Below are 16821 nucleotides of genomic sequence, written 5' to 3'. Positions count from 1 at the left end.
ATTATATCGGAATGATGGGCCCCCTTCTTTAGTTGATATACAAAAATGATATACATTAATATACAAAAAATGTTACAATGAAACATCAAATGATGCCGGGCATGGTTATGTATTAGACAGTGAAGCATGTGCATGAGATTAGTGAACAATAAATGGAAGGAACACAAATGGGTTACTGACAGAATCAGACACTTGCTGTTGACAATGGAGAGTGCGTACATGGGATGCATGCCAACATTCGTTGCACAGCATTCACCAACCTCATGCATGTGCTTCATTGTCTAATACATGACCACGTTCGGCATTGTTTGATGTTCCATTGTAATGTTTTTTGTATATTAATGATGGGAGCCATCGTCCCAATATAGTTTGCATATTTGTAAATAGTTTATTATTTTAGTTAAATATTTTAGTCCTGCTCTTTCTGATGCAACAATATTCCTCATGCATTATGGAACCTGAAGCAAAAGGCCTTTTCCTAAGTGACCTATGTAAATGCAGGTAAATAATTACATAGTGATATTTATTCGACCATGTTACATTCCATTCCGGTATACATCTGTGGTGTTTTGCTTACTGTTCCCCCCCCCCACCTTTCTGGACCACACCATATAAACATTAAGATCTAAATAAGACATCAAATTAAGATTCATGTTTATGAAGGAAACATGTACACAATTTTTAAAAAACAGTAGGGTTTATTAAGTTTATTAAAAAATAAAAAATACAAAATTGCATTTTAACAGCTCATTACATACACAATAACTTCATGATCCATTTTACTTTGCCATGTCAGTGCACTTAATACATTCATTTTTTACACAAAAGTAATAATAGTCCTAGCCTGTGGAAATTTTGAATACCTTCAAATGAATGTGTTGTGCTTGTTTGAGGGTAATGATGTGACCTTTTGCTTTGCAGCAAGAAAAAAAAAAGAAAAAAAAATCTGTATCTTGTTTCATTTAATTTTTAAGAACATTTTTATAAAGTTATATATCTAATGTACCTAGTGCAACATTAAGGATAAATAAAAAAGGACAAAATAATTGCACATGATAAAAGATTGATGTTGAATAAATTACTATAATGCTGTCAGTGCTTTGAAAATGTGCAAGAGCTTGCTAAAATAATAAGAAACAATTCCCTTATACAGTATTATGCAAAATCACTTTATATGACCATTGTGACATCACCTGAAAGATGTTACAATGGTAAATGTAATAGCACAGTTATGTCTGTCTCCCTTGGAGATAATTGTCCATTGATTTTAGATGTATTTCATTAATTAATAAGACCACTAAAGAAGGGCAAGGAAAATTTGCTGAAATGTGTGGCCATCAGTTAAAATTACTATAATTTGTAAAGTCCTTTAAATTGTTCAATAAATTGCATCAAAGTGTCTTTTCTCTATAACAAATTAAGTGAGATATTTTTAGATATGTGGCAGAGTGCACTGTACTGATAAATGCTGCATTTATGGGTACAGTGTATGACATGGATTTTTTCCATGAGGAATATGTAACTATTTTAGAATGTTACCTTGCATCTGAACCATTTTTGCAATGCCAAGAGATATTCAGCAATAAATATCCAAATGGACTTCTATCAAATAAGACAAAGGAAAAACATTGAAAACTGCATTTGAACTACTGATAAACGTGTTCTTCAGAGAGCTACAGCTTTACCAATACAAAGAGTGAGTGCACGTCTACACGAACAAGATGGACACTTTCAGCAGATTCTCTAATGGTTTTAATTAAATTTCATATTCAATTTTAATAAAATTTTGCTGTATTGCAAACTAAGTTGCATTTTAATTGAAAGTGCCCTGTATAATGCACTGGTGTTGTGACACTCAAATATTGTATTTTTTTAAACTGTAAAAACTTTTAAAATAAACATTTTCAAAATTTTATTAGTTGTTGCAGTTTGTCCACTATAGCATGTGAAGTCAGTCAGTGGATATTTTTTATAATTCTATTATTGTTCTGCTAGTTTAATAACTTTTAAAACATGCAGAGAAAAAATTTCATAAAAAAAAAAACCAAAATAACTGGAACATCTAGCTAAGAATGGAACATTATGCCTTAAATAAGAGGGGCATTCATAAAGTTCATTTCAACCTACTTCTATTGAATATGATTATGTGGTATATTTTTCAGCAGGTATTACATCTTCTTGTATGTCACTGTACAAAATCTCAGTTACTTTTTTTTTATTTTTTGGAGGTGATTTTGTGAACTAAGGAGTTGAAAATTTTCAAGATGGATCAAAAGAACTACAGGCAGTGAAAAAATACCTGTCTTTGAAAGGAAGGTTACCACAGGAGGTTCGCACTAATATGGTGCAGACACTGGGGGATAAGGCTCTTGCATATTCCACAGTTATAAAGTGGCACAGAGAGTGTCAGAGAGTGTAACTGAAAATCATGAAAACTTTGGTTTTCGTGATTATAGCAAGGAATCATGCAATGATGCAAATTGTTCTGGATGACCCTCCACATCCACCATTAAGGAAAACATCAACTGTATGCATGATCTAGTGATGCAAGACAGACAAATGCCTGTTAGGCATTTCAATTGGCAGTATCAATTCAATCCTGACAATATTGTTTAAGATGAAAAAGGGCAGTGCTCAATGGGTCCCATTTGCTCATCTGTCATGAATGTTGACAGATGAGCAAAAGGCATGCCACAAATGAATGTGCATCACCAACTTGAATATGCATTGCAAGCATCCATGGGTTCATCACGTTGACCAGAGATGATGTAGAAGCATCCATGTTCTCCACCACCCAAGAAGTGCTGTGTTGCTCTGTCAGCTTGCAAGGTGATAGCATCAGTTTTTGGGATGCAGAAGACATCATCATGATTGACTACCTGGAAAAGAGCACCACTGTCACTGATGCATACTATGGCAACCTCATGAGGCAACTTTGTGAAGCTGTCAAGGAAAAGTAGCATGGAAAACTGTGAAAAGGTGTCTTGCTCCTTCATGACAGTGCACCTAGTCACACCTAACAGATTGCAATGGCCACCATACAGACTGCAGGATTCAGTTGCTTCAGCAACCATCCTATTCTTCAGGTCTTGCCCCTAGTGACTTTTATATCCTAAGCTAAAGGATAACATCCATGGGAACAGATATGCTTCTGGCTCTGAGGTGGTTGCAGCTGTGGGTGCATGGTTGGAAGACCAAGATAAAGATTTTTTTTCCAGTGGGATCAAGGCATCAGTGGGAGAAGTGCATTGCAGTGGCTGGAGACTGTTGAAAAATAAAAAGGGAATCATAATGGTATTGCTTTCCTGTATATGTTAGAATACAAACTTTTTGAACCACCCTCATAGTATGCAACAATCATTAAAATTTTACACAAATTTTAGACAGTTACAGTTCTTGGCTAGAAGGTTATGTATTTCAGCTACTTATTATTTAGGCTAATCAGGAAAATTGATATTAATCTATTAATTCTGAAATTAATAAAAAAATTTCCATTACCAAATCATTATCTTCTAATCAATATAACTTGATTTTACAAGGCCCCCACCCCAGCTAAAAAAAATAATAAGAAGATTAAAATGAAATAAAATATATAGTAAAATCCCATTAAATGAATATGATTTTAAATAATGAAAATATTTCCTGGGCAACTTTCTCAATATTAGTTCTTTGTAAGCCTCTTGTCATATGTGATGGCAAATCCGTGACACGAATTTGTAGTTTTTTTACTGGGGATGGGGGAGGGAAGCTTTGGTTTTCATGATTTAAAGTCTTTCACTCTATACATGTTGCTAAGTGTTAAAATTAGCATTCTTATTCAACTTGATTTCAGATTCTATTCAACTTGAACAGAATCTGAAATCAAACATTAAAACACAGAAATTAAATTTATAGGCTACTGCATTTTTTATAAACAGAATGTAAATAATAATTATAATAAATTTTTATTTATTCTCTAGACAGCCAAAGCCAGAAGAGCATATGCTTTCAAAACTTTTTTTTTTTTTTTTCAAATATATTTACTTACGTAGTAAGTCCTTGAGGCTGTCACAGACATTCTCTCAGATATGCCAGAAAAGCTGTGCTTGCTACCTTGAAGTCTAAAACAATGATAGAACTGATATTTGGGTGACACTCAAGTCAAGTGCACCCAATTTTGTCAAAGTCTGGAAGGTCTGTGACAGTCAGATCCTCTGCTTGCACATTCATGATGGTGGGACTGTTAGTAATCCTGGGTATAACCCCCATGCAGAAGTACACTGTGAGTATGAACCAGCGTAAGCAGGGGTCGAGGTGTGGTGCCCCCACCACACTGAGGAATGCCGCCCCTATGTTTAATACTAGGTGGTAGATGACTCTGATCAACCAGTGCAATACCACCACTTTGTTTATTGGAGGCTTTAAGTGGTGGAACCCATGTTTAGTCTCCAGAGCTAAGTTCCGGTCAACCCTTCCCCATCTCTTCCATCATGCAGTATGATTGATGTCTTTTGAGATTATGAGGAACACCATGGCGAGATCCAAACTTCCTTACATTTCGAGGGTACAGCTCTAAAACAGTGTTCAGAGGCCGGCCACTAGTCACTACACCAGACTGAACCTATTGGTAACTCTCTAGGAGGCTTCCAGATCACCTAGTCTATAATCTTGCTACCTCTACTCTGCCAGATAGTGACTGGAGGGAATCCGAGTAGTGTGTATGCAGGGACATTGTTGAAGCCACGTATGGCAACGATCTGGGTATATTCTTACCATGGGTACACTATATCCAAAAATTTCATTATTTCATACAGAATGCCCCCCACTTTTTCTTACTATTGAATACACCATGAATTGTCAAATTAATAGAGCAAACTTATCTGTGAAAAGACCTAAAGCTCCCAAACATTTCCTAGTTCATTTCACAAATATATTTGGTCTCAGTTCTAATCTCAATGATGTCCATTTCCACTTAGTCTGCCAAACCCTATGTACTTTTTCTAACAGAATCTCAGTTATTGGTTGAATCAACCACTGCTCATCTCAGTTGCCCAAATTATTCGCTGTATTATTCCTTTCACCTCAAAGGTGGTACTTGTGCATATGTCCGTTCCAATATTCCCTGTCAGAGACTTGGTAATTTGGAATCTCCTCTTTTTGATCTTCTCTGGCTTAAAATCTCTCTACCTCATTCTGTCAAATTCATCTGTTGTCTCTACCGTTCTCCCAACTCCACTAATCACTTGGAACTCTTTGACTTCCTCTCTTTGCAACGTGACTTTCTCCAGTTCAACTTTCCTAACAGTGAGGTAATTTTCTTGGTTGATTTTAATGTTCACACTCCAGCTGGCTTCCATTTTCCTTGGTTGATTTTAATGCTCACACTCCAGCTGGCTTCCACTAGTTGCACAGACCCACCAGTCGAGATGCTGAGGCTTTTGCAATTATTAATGACTTCACACAGATTGTTCATTTACCTACCAATATACCGGACAATCCTAACCATACAGCCAACACGCTTGATCTTTTTCTTATAAAAAAACCCTTCTAAGTACACGGTCGAAGTGAGTGGTCCATTAGGCCCCAGTGCGTAGCACATGCTTCTTGATTAGACCGGAGTTCGAGCCCGTCACCACCAAATACGGAAAGGTCAAGGAATGACCACCGCATATCCTGGAGCAATATGGCCTTAGTTGCTAATGCTCCTAAAAACCAAACAACAACAACAACCTTTAGGCCCCTCCGATCACAACTTGGTGATTGTCTCTTCTCAATTGAGCCTTTATCTCATGGCTATTCCAAACCTCTTGTTGTTTGGCATTACAAGAATGCAAAATGGGATGACCTGTGAGATTTTTTTTCTTCTTTACCTCGGTAGGATTACTGTTTCAAAACTTCTGATGTTTACTCAGATTGAGTCAGTGAAATTATTCTTGTAGGGATGGAATCCTTTATTTCACACTCCACCTTAAAATCTCGTCCTTAATCCAAACCTTGGATTAAGGACGAGAACCTTAGCACATTTCCAATAAATGTGCTAAGGCTGTTCAAAAGAAGAATGTTGCATATTGTAATTGGCTTGCTCCCAATTCTTCAGTTTCATTTTCTGCCTAAACGAAAGCTCACAACCATTGTAAAGCAGTTATTAATCAGTCCAAACTAGATTTTGAACAGGCTAATAGTAGAAAATTTGCTTCTTTGCCGTAATGGTAGCCAATCATTCTGGTCTCTTGCCAAAGCTATTGGTCACAACTTTTGCCCATCTCTGCTTCTACCACTGTCAAAACCAAATGGTTCTATTGTCACTTCAGCCAAGGATAAAGCAGATCTGCTAGCATCCCATTTTTCTTCCAACTCATATATTAATGATCTCGGTAAAACACTTCCCACCATTCTCAACATGCTCCATTCAATGCCTCCTGTGACCTTTGGTCTTCCGTCAGAAGGATTTTGATGAATCTTGATGCTAAGAAAGCTCCAGGTCCTGATGGTATTTCTCCTCGTGTTCTCAAAATCTGTGCTCCTGAACTTACGCCTGTTCTTTGCTGCCTTTTTTCACTTTCATATTCCAAAGGTGTTTTTCCTTCTGCTTGGAAATTTGCTCATATCCAGCCAGTTCCTAAAAAGGGTAACAGATCACTCCCAACCATTTATCATCCCATTGCAATTACTTCTACTCTTTCTAAAGTAATGGAGAAATCAATTAACCACCAACTCTTAAACTATCTAGAAACCTTTCATCTGATCAATGATCGGCAGTATGGATTCCGTCAGTGTCGATCCACTGGTGATATTCTGGCTTATGTTACCATTTATAGACAAATTCAATGGAAAAGTTCAGTGAAACACAAGCAGTTGCTCTTGACATCTCAAAGGCTTTCGATCATTTTTGGCATAAAAGTTTTCTAAACAAGCTTCCATCTTATGGTTTGTCAACTGTTTTTTGTAATTTATTACCTAGTTTTCTCTCTTATTGCTCACTGAGGGTGATTTTATATGGCTCTCTGTCTTCTAACTTCTCCACTAATGCTGGTGTTCCCCCAAGGTTCAGTTCTTTCCCCCACTCTTTTCCTCTTGTATATTAATGACCTCCTTTGATTGACTGGAATCGTATCCATAGTTTTGCTGATGATAGCACATTGCACTCCACTTTCCAGTTTGAGAAACCTCGCCCTGCTCAATTAGCTTCAACTTCTCGATTATCCGCTACCAATTCCTTAAATGCCGATCTCGAGTGGGACAAAGACAACTTAGTTGATTTCAATACTTCTAAAATTCAGTCGTCTTATATCTTGCAAAAAGGATTCTTCTGCTCCTATGCTTAACTCTGGTGACACTCCGATTTCTAGGCAAGATGATATATCTCTTTTGGGAATTACCCTGACTTCTAATCTCTCTCTTGGCACAAGCACATTACAAATATTGCTTCCTCTGCATCTAAAAAACTTGGTTTTCTCTTTCTCTCTCGGCGTTACTTTTCTTCCAAACAGCTGTACAAATTGCAAATCCCCCCTATCATGGAATAATGTTCTTCACATTGGGCAGTGCTCCCAAAAGCTCTCTCAGGCTTCTAGATTCCATTCAGAAGAGGGCAATCAGGTTAATTAATGACTCATCTATAATGGAGTCTCTCCACTCTCTCTCTCTCTCATAGACATTCTGTTTCTGTTGCATGCCTTTTCTACAGATACTTCCATGGACACTGTTCTTCTGAATTGGCTTCTATAATTCCCGCTCTCTCTTTCAAAATAGTCCAAATACGTGCTGCCAACATCCATATACTGTCCAACTTCAAACTCACAGATCCAACTTTTCATCTTCCTTGTTTATTCATTCAACTGCCATTTTCTGGAACAACCTTCCTTCATATGTATTTCCTGAAAATTACAGTCTACAGAAGTTCAAGTCTAATGTCAACAAATATCTTCTTTCGTCTTCTCAATCTCCAACCCAAGCACAGTACTAAGTATTATAGGTTCTAATACCTCTTGTGTTTGGGGTTTTCATAAAAAAAAAAAAAAAAGCCATTAATTGTTAGGAGGGGGATGATACATGGTTAGTCATATGTATAGATTAAATGACAACTAAGTACATACACTGTTATACCACATCAAACTACACCTAAAATATCGGCAACACTGCAAAGTTCTACCAAACCCAATCTTCAGGCCTCTGATGGGAAACATAAGAGACAATTACATAACCATTCTAAATAGTAGTATAAGTACTTTCATATAAGATATTGTTATAATAACAGAGTGAAAAAATACAAAAGAAATTAAATTATTGTTTTTCACACTTTGCTATAATAACAATATCTTATATGAAACTACTTATAATATTATATAGAATTTTATGTAATAATTTTCTCTTATGTTTCCCCTCAGAAGTCTGAAGATGGGGTTCAGTAGAACTTTAGGAAGGATTGTAAAGCTGCTGGAATTGGTACAGAGAAGGGTAACGAGATTGGTGAGAGGGGAACAAAGGGATACTCTTACCAAGAAAGGCTTTATTTCTGCAAATTGCAGCATCTGGAGACTAGGTACCCGTGACTCAGTGCTGATGGGATTTTTCCTCTTGCTCAGGTTATGCACATGAAGGGGCATAACTTCAAATTGAGGAAGGATGGTTGTAGAATAGATGAGCAAAATAATTCTGCCTACAGCCAATAGGTGGTTGATTACTGGAACAAGCTGTCATCTGTTGTTGAACTGGATAGTTTTAAAAAATTCCAAATCCAATTTATCCTATGATAAAATGGGATTTTTTTTTTTTTTATAGCTGATATCATATAAGCTTACTTTTTTGCATCATTTTCCACTATTAATACTATAACAGTGTACTTAATTTTCATTTAATCTATAAGTATGTTATATTACTTTATTTGTATAATATTGATTTGAAACTCAGTATTTACAAAATTACTACTTTTGTGCATTAGAAAAGTCAAGAGAATTTATGCAAACAAATAATGATTATTTTAAAATAATTCTCAGTGATATTCATTACAGTGAAATTGTGAATCATTACAATGGAATTTTACTGTATAAGCAGTTTTATGCTTCTATCCCAACCTAATGTATAAAGTAATGCAAAATAACTACACAGGTAATTTATATATTCCAAAAATAGTTAATACTGATGCATTTACCTTAAGAAACAGACTGCTATATAAGTTAGTACTACTTGTGCTGTATCTGTAACTAGTAAAGGGTAAGTCAATAGAATAAAAATATAATTTTAGAAAATACACACAGGTGAATGCTATGAATTACTGATATTTTTACATTTATAACTAAAATATTTAACTGTTAAGTATTTATTAAATTTCTTTATATCTTTAAAACTTTACCAAGAAAAAATTTAATCGTAAAATTTTCTGCTTTGTAAACCGAACTTCAGTACACACAGTACAAATAAAGGGTCGAGTCTTCTAGTATCCAGACAAATGGCTGATTAAAACACTAAAAAGCAAATCCATACAGTTAGTAGTTGCAAACATTTAACTGTTCCCCATTCACAAAGCCAAGACAATCATCCAAGTGATATATAAAACATGACAGATACTTGATGGATAGACTAAAATTAATTTATATCTGAAATTCTAAAGACATTTAACTAAACAAGTATTTAAAAAAATAACTATAAGTGTAATCGTCATTTTTTTTTTATTAAAGATAACATGATAGACCAATATAGATCAATCACATAAAACAAATTTTTTACCCTTGGTATAATGTTCTTGAGAAGAAAAGGTGGGATATCTTGAGTATCACAGAAAATAAAGCAGTCAGTCAAAAGACAGCTAAAATTATAAACTAGTGTCATTTTCTGCATTATCAGAACTGATCCAAGAGATGTCACTTTGGCTGTTGTATCCACTACTGCTACTGGACGAATTGGTCGAAGTTTTACTATTACTAGAATGAGATGATGAGCTTTTCATCCGGAAAGGAAAGAAGGAACGCTTAGTTGTTGTTTTAGGAGATGACTGTAGTGCTTGAGGTGGAACATCTAACTGTTTGGACTCTGATGCATTTAGTGAGATCTGTGAAGAATTTGTAGACATGACTACACTGGTACTTGTTGTGCTTGGTAAACTAATAGCAGTAACTGTGCTGTTATCAGCTGAAGTAGAAGGCGGAAGTATTGCTGGAAAAGAAATAGTTGGAGGAAAAGTTATCACTGGTTGTTGGGTTGCAGTAGAAGGTGCAGATAAGGCTGGAAAAGAAACAGTTGGAGGAAAAGTTATTGCTGGTTGTTGGGTTGCAGTAGAAGGTGCAGATAAGGCTGGAAAAGAAATAGTTGGAGGAAAAGTTATTGTTGGCTGTTGGCTTGATGAAGAAGACATTGCTGTTGCAGGGGATAGGAAGGTATGGCATCCAGGTTGTGTGATAGATGTAATCAATTTTGGCCACATCCACTCATATATATCTGGCTTGGTGAAGTCCAACTTATTAACAAACCTCAGAAGTGGTGGTATTTCACATTTCTTGTAAACTATTGGAATCAGTTTTCTGCTTCTTTTTTCTGAAATTATAAGAATCTATTATTGAATCTAATCTGAATATTCTAAATTAAAATCATACTAGTTAAAAAAAAAAAAAAAAAAAAAAGTGAAAAATGTTTATTCCCTGTCTGCATACTGTTACTAAGTAATAAATTAAAATGAGAAAAAGCAAAAGTTTAAACCTTTCAGCAGGCAAGCAAGGTGCTGGTGATGTGCCATTATGAGAAGGGGGGAGGGGGCAATAATTAGAAAGAAATTGCAGAAGTTCTCATTAGAAACTTTCAAATATTGTTACCATTGTATAATATCAATAAAAACTGTTTACTGATTTTATTCAGTTTTTTATTTTATATTGCCATATTTTTGCTTTGGCTTATTTTTGGCACTCAGGCTGAGAAAGTTTTGCCATCAGTGAACTAAAAAACTAAGGGTGACAGAATTATAACTATTCGAGATTATAATTATTTTAGGACAACTTATGGAGTTCTACAAATGATATTAAGAAACTTTGCTTCTAGAGGCAAAGTAATGGCTTGGCTGCATCTTAAACGTTGAAAACCACATATAGAAAAGGAAGATAAAAGAGCAGCAAACTTAATTATGGACAGAGAATGAGAGGGAGGGAAATTAGAGTTTTGTAAATTACAGTGTTTGGAAATAGGCATTTATGTGGTGAAGTGATTGAGGTATTTAAAGCTTTAAAAGGGCTGAGAAAACTAAACACACAAAGGAACATTTATTTAAATAGAGAAAGGATAAATGATAAATACATTTAAAAATTTTGCCTTTAGTCAAACATCAGTTGACCTGGAATAAATTCCCATGTAGGCTTGTAGAGATAAGAAATTTATCTAAATTTAAAGAGGAATTAGACAAATACTAAGAAGAAATAATTAAAAGAAGTGAACTTGATTTGAATTACTTTTTTTGGCTGATGTTACACAGACTTACATCCTTGCATCATTTTGTCAATACTAATACCGCTACAGTCAGTGACATGCACTGCCAACCTTTAAAATAAAAAAAGATTTCCTAATCTTTATTCAGGAAAATTGGTAGTTTTTTTTTATTTTTAACTTTTTAAATATATTGAGAGCTAACTGTCATTAAAATTCTCCAACTTACATTTAATCACTACTAATGAGTGTCACATGGAAAATAATCAATTAGAGCCAATCATATTTCAGACTGAATGAAAAAAAGGTGTGCAACACTGAAATTTAGATTCCTGTGACAGTAAAGGAGTTCTATCACTTGTTTGGACAGATCTGGGTTTGAAGAATTGTTAAAGGCTTCTTCAACTGGAATTGTAATTAACTGACCTAAGTTATTCATGAGTTATTCCAGGATTCTCCAGCATGCACAATATGCAAGCTGGTCTGTGAACACACACACACATGCTTGAGCAGACATAAGCACAATAAAAATATCTCAGATAATATCATAAGAACCAGCACAATATGAGCAAAGTAGTCAATATGCCACAAATATTTCCTCAAAGAACTAAAATCTAAACTCCATGCACCGAATATCCCCAATACTTACAACTTTTCGGTAAAACAGAAAAAGAAATCATTTGAATCTGCATGTTGCCACGAAAACTGGAAGTTACATGCATATCAGTCCTGTAGTATAAACAGGTTCGATTTGGTTTTTATGATGAATTGGAAACTTAATAAACAGGAACTTTTTCCATTATTTATTCTATTTCTTCTGCATATTTCTGTCAATCAATGTATCGTTCACATTCCGGATTGAAAAATATTGGGGCATGCTGCTGAAATCCAGATGACACACACTGAGCATTCCAACTCAGATACTGCATTGTCAGGTGCAAAATAATTAAAAAGGTTAAAGAGACCTGTTCTGTGAAAAAAGGTTAATTTCTTGTTGATTAACATGACATTAAAATGCTATATGTTTATCAGTTAAATATTTCCACTTACCAATTCCAAGGCTAGCTGCAAACCTTGCTTGAAATTTACACTCTGTACACTCTAAAAACTCTGGAGATAATAGTACAAGCATCTTGTTACATCTGTAAAAATATATATATAAAATAATTAAAACATGTATATTACACTATTCCAATCAAAACTTTTATAGTTTCTTTTCAGCTTTGCTTTATTTTATTATTAGTAGTAGAAAGAGTATTAAAATACAACATAACTAAGGTTACTATTTTTTTTTTCATTAAATCTGAGACAAAATGGCTTCAACTTAATGAATTCAGAAAATAAATCTATATCATTCCGTATTTCTGGAGACAGAATTAAATAATAATAATAATTTAAAAAATGAAATTGATTTTTTATGGTGACCCCAAACACAAGAGATATTAGAACCTATAATACTTCAGCATTGTACAGCATTCACATACACCAGACTTGAATATATTTGATTATTAATTAAGCAAATAAAATTACATTTGTTATAAGCATTATAATTTTAATATTGATTATAATATTAAATTTAAAAAATAATTATTAAATTACTTATTATTTAAATATATTATCCAAAAAAGCCTTCAGCTTTTTAATTTTAATAATTATAAAAGCTAAAGGCTTTTATTAAAATTAATAAAATAAAATAATTTTATAATTTTAATAAAATTAATTAAAATGATAATAATAATGCAGCCATAGTGGTGTTAAGTATGTATATCATTGTTGACCATTTTGAGAGTTCATCATGTAAGGTGCAGAATATTAATTTGGTAAGAGTAGTTTCGAGTATATGATGATTAACCTTTCCCAGAGATGAATTCTAAAAATTAAGGATATTCCAAGGACAAATAATTCCTTTCTGGGAATTATCCTCAGAAACCAGGAACATCTGGTAACATTAGTGGGGACCCAATTAACTATCAATGGTTTAGCTTTTTTTTTAAGCTCTGCCATGCTTTTATGAACTTAACATAGTGGCAATTCTAAGAAAATCAGCACTCTATCCTGCAGATTTTTAAAATCAGTATTTATTCTATTTTGAATACAGAAAGAAAGAAAAAAGTGATAATTTAGTGTAGGCTACAAAAATAAATGTAACCAAAAAACTTAAAGATTAAAAAAGAAAAAACTTTTCCAAGTTTTCATTAATAAACTAATGAAATAATTTTTTTTAAGAAGAAAATTTTCTATACTATGAAAGGTGGACGAAAGAATAGGAAACACACAAGGTATCTACAACAGCTATTCCAACTACCATAAAACTACAATAATAGTTGGGCTGAGATTAGATTACGAGAGCTGAGTTACTCTGATATTTCATGAAATTACATGAAACCTCTGGATAACAGGAACAGTTTTAGATTAAGTTTTCTTACTGCTAGGCTAAGGCTACTTAGTTCTAGAGCAGCAGTTCCCAAACTGTGTGCCAGGGCACCGCAGTGAACTCACTCACCGCTGGATATTTAAAATTTGAGGGAAACACAGCAATACTCAACATCTGTCGGACACAGTGTGAACTACTAGCTTGAGGTAATTCACAGTTTCAACATTACTTATCAAGTTGTTTGGGCCTAACTACTTAATAAATGGAACTGTTAGATATTTATTTTGGCCTAGGGGTGCCGTGAGAAAATTACTGAGACACTAAGGGCACCCTGAACCGAGAAAGTTTGGGAACCTCTGCTTTAGGGGTTAAAGGGGATGAGCCAATCGATAGTTCCAGAATCAGATTTAGTATGTAATCTCTTAATTCTACATTAAAAAGGGTGAGTCATTGAATTATCTGGGAAGGGAACAAAATTTTAAGTTAAACAGGATGAGATCTGTCTAACTGCTGTATATTAATAATTCTCTTAGGGAGGGGAAATAAAAAGTTAGTTTAGGATAGTTTGTCAGTTTTCTAATCTTTAGAATTTGCATTGGTTGCTTGGAGATAAACTTCAGCCAGTAATGATGTTTTGGAAAAGAAGATTGCTTTAAAAGCTTAGCAATTATAAAGAGGATTAATAAATAATAAAATTCCATCCATTTAATCTCAAGATGGCAAAAGCCAGAAGAGTTTCCATATTCACTGACTGCATACATACATACCAAATTAATTATTAAAGGGGCAGCCAGAGTTCATGATGGGCTATTCATTTTTTGTGGAAGCATACAGGCTTGACCCCACAACCTCTTTACTTGTGGTTGCACATGCTAATGGCTGGCCCAAATAATTCAGTTTTATCATAGCCTTTATCAAATTTAAATATGTTGACAAATAATGATCGCAGTAGATACAAAGTGAACTTAATTCTGAATGGGGAGAAAAGATATCAATATATGAAAATGAAAAAAAATAATATGATAGTTTCTTAGAAAAAAATCTATTGCCTTAGAAAAAAAAATTAAAGAATAAAAAACAGTTATAAAATCAAATATGACTGGTTTATATCCATGTGGGAGGAACAACCACACACCTCCAAGCTAAACAGCCTTTATAGAAAATTTGTCCAGTGTGTGAGAGGGATCAAACTTCAGACCTTTACCAAACAGATAATGAGAGGGGAAAGCTATCATACCATCATATAGGATGGACAAATAAAGGAAAAAACATTAACAGTAACTATATAGTGTTCATTTATAAACTAAGAATAATGCAATCTTGTTATTCCAACTCACCTCTCCTCAATTAGTGTGGCATAAGTTTCATATTCATCTTTTCCTAGAAGAAGATCTCTTCCTTTAATAAATAACCTTAATCGAAACTGTGTAGACTCTAGATATTTAGCTAATTCGTTCACAAACAGCTGATCTTCTTGAGCATAACAAACATATGCATCATAATAAGTTGGTCCTGAAAAATAAATTTAACAAACTTGAGGAATTTTACGTACATAACCTTTGTAAAAGAAAAGTCATAAGCTATGAAAAAAATCAAGAGTACTTAACATAACCTATATTAGTCAAGCAAATACAAGGTATATTAAATATATAGCTTTTCACTGGAAAAGACAAATGTTTTCAGGTATGACATTGATCTCTCATATAATGCAGCTGTCACTATGAAGATTTGCAGCTTTGGACCATAAATAAATAGCACTTTACAAAAAGATAAGTGTTAATTCTAACTGGAAGGTATTATATTTTATATTTAAGTACAATTACATGACTTTTTTACAATGGTTTCTTTTCTATGATATTTATGAAGCTGTTTGCCTCCCTGCTTTCAATAATTTTTTGATTTTGTCATTGATGGGTAAGCATAAATTGGTGCTTACCTGGAAAACCAGTGACTATTATACTCACGATATGAGAGATGCCAAAAAGTCTATAAGTTCAAACTTATAAACTATCAAAAATTAAAATATTTGAGATACTTTTTTATATAAGAAGAACAACCGTCTACAGTATCTTTGTGTGTGTGTGTGCACATCTGTAAAAATATATATAACATCAAATACAGTAAACCCTCATTAATCCAGATGTCGCTTAATCTGGACAGCTCTAAAAAAATTTAGAAGTGTAAAAATCAAACGACGATTGGGCTCAAAGGTCATATGTATTGTATCCAAGGTCATTGGGCTGTGATGACTCACGCTGCACAAACAACCTGGTTTCCGGCTGCAGTTCAGACAGTTGTTTGTCATTTGCTCTGCAGTTATGCACTTCTACCTTTTTTCGTTTGTGCTGTGCAGTTAAACAATGTCTCTAAGTAAGCCTAGTGTAGGCCAGAAATGTAAGCATAAAACACTTTCTCTTCACGATAAACTATTGGTGATAGAAAAACTTGAAAAAGGAGCTTCGGTGTCCAGCATCTGTCTTGAGTACGACATCGCAAAACAAACCGTGTCGGACATTAAAAACAAAATAAGTGAAATTCGTAATTTTGTTCTCGAGTTATACGTGAAGGAAAAAAAAAGTAAAGTTAAACAAGTGCAGATGCCTACTGATAAAGCACTAAATGATACTGTATACAAATTGTTTTTCCAACTTCATTTGTATGGTTTGGCTGTGAGGAATAGAAATTCAAGCAGCGGCGGAGAGACTAGCTAAACAGTTAGGAATTGAACAATTTAAAGCAAGCTCAGGTTGGCTTTTTAGATTTAGAAGATGGCATAACATTTCAAACAAGAAAATGTGTGGGGAAATTCTTAGTGCTGATTTTTAAGATGTTGAGCCTTTCGGGAAACAACTGAATGATTTTATTCAAAAGGAGGGTTATCGATTGAACCAGGTGTACAACTTTGTTACACACTAGACATTACAAAGCATATTTCATATAATCCGGACTTTCGTTAAAACGGACACCTCTCAGTCCCTATTAGTCCAGTTTAATGAGGGTTTACTGTACTTTGATTTTTTATATGAAAAATCAACAAAAAAAAAGAATAAAATTTTAAAAAT

The 16821-nt window shown here is 34.1% G+C and overlaps 1 protein-coding gene across 2 annotated transcripts in view; it reads right to left on the bottom strand.

Annotated features, from left to right (window-relative positions):
• Nucleotides 1-16821, bottom strand: part of LOC150075269 (myeloid differentiation primary response protein MyD88-like) — a 60259-nt gene that overhangs the window by 8403 nt on the left and 35035 nt on the right. The window contains exons 5-7 of one of the 2 annotated variants that reach the window (XR_016547911.1): nt 15097-15271; nt 12436-12527; nt 9706-10509 (exon numbers count right to left, since the gene is read on the bottom strand). Coding sequence is in view for 1 of the 2 variants with exons in the window: in XM_090389071.1 (XP_090245197.1) it covers nt 9791-10509; nt 12436-12527; nt 15097-15271 (986 nt within the window). In the remaining variant the exon portion in view is untranslated. Of the gene's footprint in view, nt 1-9676; nt 10510-12435; nt 12528-15096; nt 15272-16821 lie in introns of those variants that run through there. The other variant, XM_090389071.1, reaches the window with a different exon arrangement.

Source organism: Mastigoproctus giganteus, chromosome 14, assembly GCF_048544385.1.
Source record: "Mastigoproctus giganteus isolate SK-2022 chromosome 14, ASM4854438v1, whole genome shotgun sequence".
In the NCBI taxonomy this organism is placed as follows: Eukaryota; Metazoa; Arthropoda; class Arachnida; order Uropygi; family Thelyphonidae; genus Mastigoproctus; species Mastigoproctus giganteus.
Note: the sequence above shows the minus strand (reverse complement) of the source record. Positions and strands in the feature narration are given on the sequence as shown.